Genomic DNA, 2,298 nt, shown 5'->3' on the forward strand with positions numbered 1-2,298 from the left:
ACACACACACACACACACACACGCACACACACACACCTAGAATTTGGAGAGGCCGATTAACCTGACAGTCATGTTTTTGGAATGTGGGAGGAAACCGGAGTACCTGGAGAAAACCCACCATGCACAGGGAGAACATGGAGACTCCATGCAGAAAGACCCGGGAATCAAACCCAGAACCTTCTTGCTGCAACGCAACAGCTCTACTACCATGAATCAATAAGTAATATTTAATCAATCAGCTCAGTCTGTGAGATTCTAAAGAGAGAAAACGATTCACGGGGATGTTCAGCTCAGACTGAACTCAGTAAAACCTTATAAACTTTATAAAGTTTATAAGGTTTTTAGTAACTTTTCACCCCATCAGCGTATTCCTTTTCATAAAGTTACATAGCATTTTAACATGTTTTGTGCCAAATTTGCAACAATATTGCTCACATTTTAGCTTATCAAAAGAATTAAACGTGCAGAGCTTTTTGCATTCACAGTAAACCCAATGGCTACGTTGGTCCTGTTGTATTCTTTTCTTTTCTGCTGGTCGACGCTGAACAAGCGATATATAGTCACATAGTTGCAGGTCATCCATATTCAGACACATCTTTCATTCGTGGCAGAGATCAGCTGGTACAGATCACTCCTCCTGCTTCCTGCATCCTCTGTTTAGTTTTTTAATGAATTAAAAGAGAGCACCAAATCTTTCTACAGATCGTTTCCTACATAGACAATAACATCACAATTACCATTCAAGAGTTTTTAGCCGTGTGACCATATTAATATTAGTATTTAGCAAAAGTCGTACAAATGTACATAATTAGATGAAAGCTACTAGGAAGTCTTTTTCTGGCGTGAGTACAAAAAAGTGGAAGCACACTAGTGGAAGAAAAGTATCAACATCGCTGTCTGAGCTAATTTCTGTAAAAAAAAATAAACTTCTGACCAATCAGAGAACAGTTGGTGCAGAGCTCTGTGGAAACAGGAAGTGAGGACGCCTCCCTGTGAACAAGATGGTTCACTTTACGTCACCCGTCTACTAGAACAGGTTTTAGTACTTCAGATGATCTGGACCTTTACATTTAATCTGTGGCAACATCAATATTTAATTTAAGTCACATTTATAGCAGTGTTCTGTAAACGGTTTTGTTAATTTAGCAGCATTTTAACCAGGCATCCACACAGCCACCTATCCTTTACAAACATCTGCGTTGCACATGGATTTCAGCCAGTTGGTCTCGATACCAGTTGGTCTGTAACACCGGATCAGAACCAGAGTGTTTTGAATGAATCAGTCAGGTTCTGGACCCCAGTCCGGAGTGGATCTGCTTCAGGTCCATAAACCTCTGATGAGGATCTACTGACTGATAAACTGATCTGGATCTGTCTGCTTGTTTCATTGAACCGAGCTGCGGTCCACAGCGTCTCCAAGCTTTAATTAAAGGTTATAAACTTATAATTACAGTTGGTGAAAACACGTTTATTTTGTTTAAAGTTTGGATCAACCCGATATTTTACCAGAAGCTCCGCCTCTTTTACCAGGAAGTCAGAGCTCAGATAACGGCTTAAAGTCACAACCAGTTTAACCTCAATGTTTATAAAAATTAATAAATATCTGAATTAGTGATCATCTTGCGTTATTATTGTTAAGTGTTTCGCTGCACTATGTGCGTCCAACTGCTAGCTAACTATGAAAGTCATCGCTGATCATCCGGGAGTTTCCTGTTCATCTTCTGACTCTGGATTAACAGTTTCTGAGAATCGTTAGTTAGAATGAAGGCGGATTAAAACTCACCTTCAGCAGAAACAGAGCTGATACACAGAGTCCAGCAGAGCAACGGGATCATTAATGAAACCATTTCAGATAACGGTGTCGTGATGACTTCCTGATATACAGGGGCGGAGCTTCAGAGCTGACGTCACAGAAAACGTGCGCACGCGCGCGTTTTCTGTGACGTCAGCACACACACACACACACACACACGTTCATCTCTCGCCCCTTTCCGTCTTGTTCCGTCCAGTAGCCCATTTTTCAACGGGCTGGTTCCCCAGCTCCTGACGGGCGACGTCTGAGCCGGCATGTCGTGCTTATCAATGTCTCTCATGGTATGAGGTCTTGCCTAAGGACCCACAATGCACAGCTCAGTTTCACTGTTGTAACTGTTCGCCCCAGCCTGGATTTGAACCCGGGTGGAAGACTGGTGACTTACCCACTGAGCTATACAGTCAGCTAATTATAATAGAGGCTCAGATCTACCACACCAGGCAAGACCCAAGGTGTAGGTTGTGCAAGGAGGCCTCTGAGACAGT

General features: G+C 42.5%; 1 protein-coding gene across 1 annotated transcript in view; it reads right to left on the reverse strand.

The window, feature by feature from the left end:
* The window catches only part of LOC103154254 (CXADR-like membrane protein), a 22,744-nt gene extending 20,869 nt beyond the window's left edge, over nucleotides 1-1,875 (reverse strand). The window contains exon 1 of the mRNA XM_016662568.1: nucleotides 1,784-1,875. Coding sequence (XP_016518054.1) covers nucleotides 1,784-1,847 — 64 coding nt within the window. The 5' untranslated portion in view covers nucleotides 1,848-1,875. The remainder of the gene's footprint in view (nucleotides 1-1,783) is intronic.
* Between the last annotated feature and the right edge of the window lie 423 nt (nucleotides 1,876-2,298).

Source organism: Poecilia formosa, unplaced genomic scaffold (genome assembly GCF_000485575.1).
Source record: "Poecilia formosa unplaced genomic scaffold, Poecilia_formosa-5.1.2 Scaffold377, whole genome shotgun sequence".
NCBI classification, from domain to species: Eukaryota; Metazoa; Chordata; class Actinopteri; order Cyprinodontiformes; family Poeciliidae; genus Poecilia; species Poecilia formosa.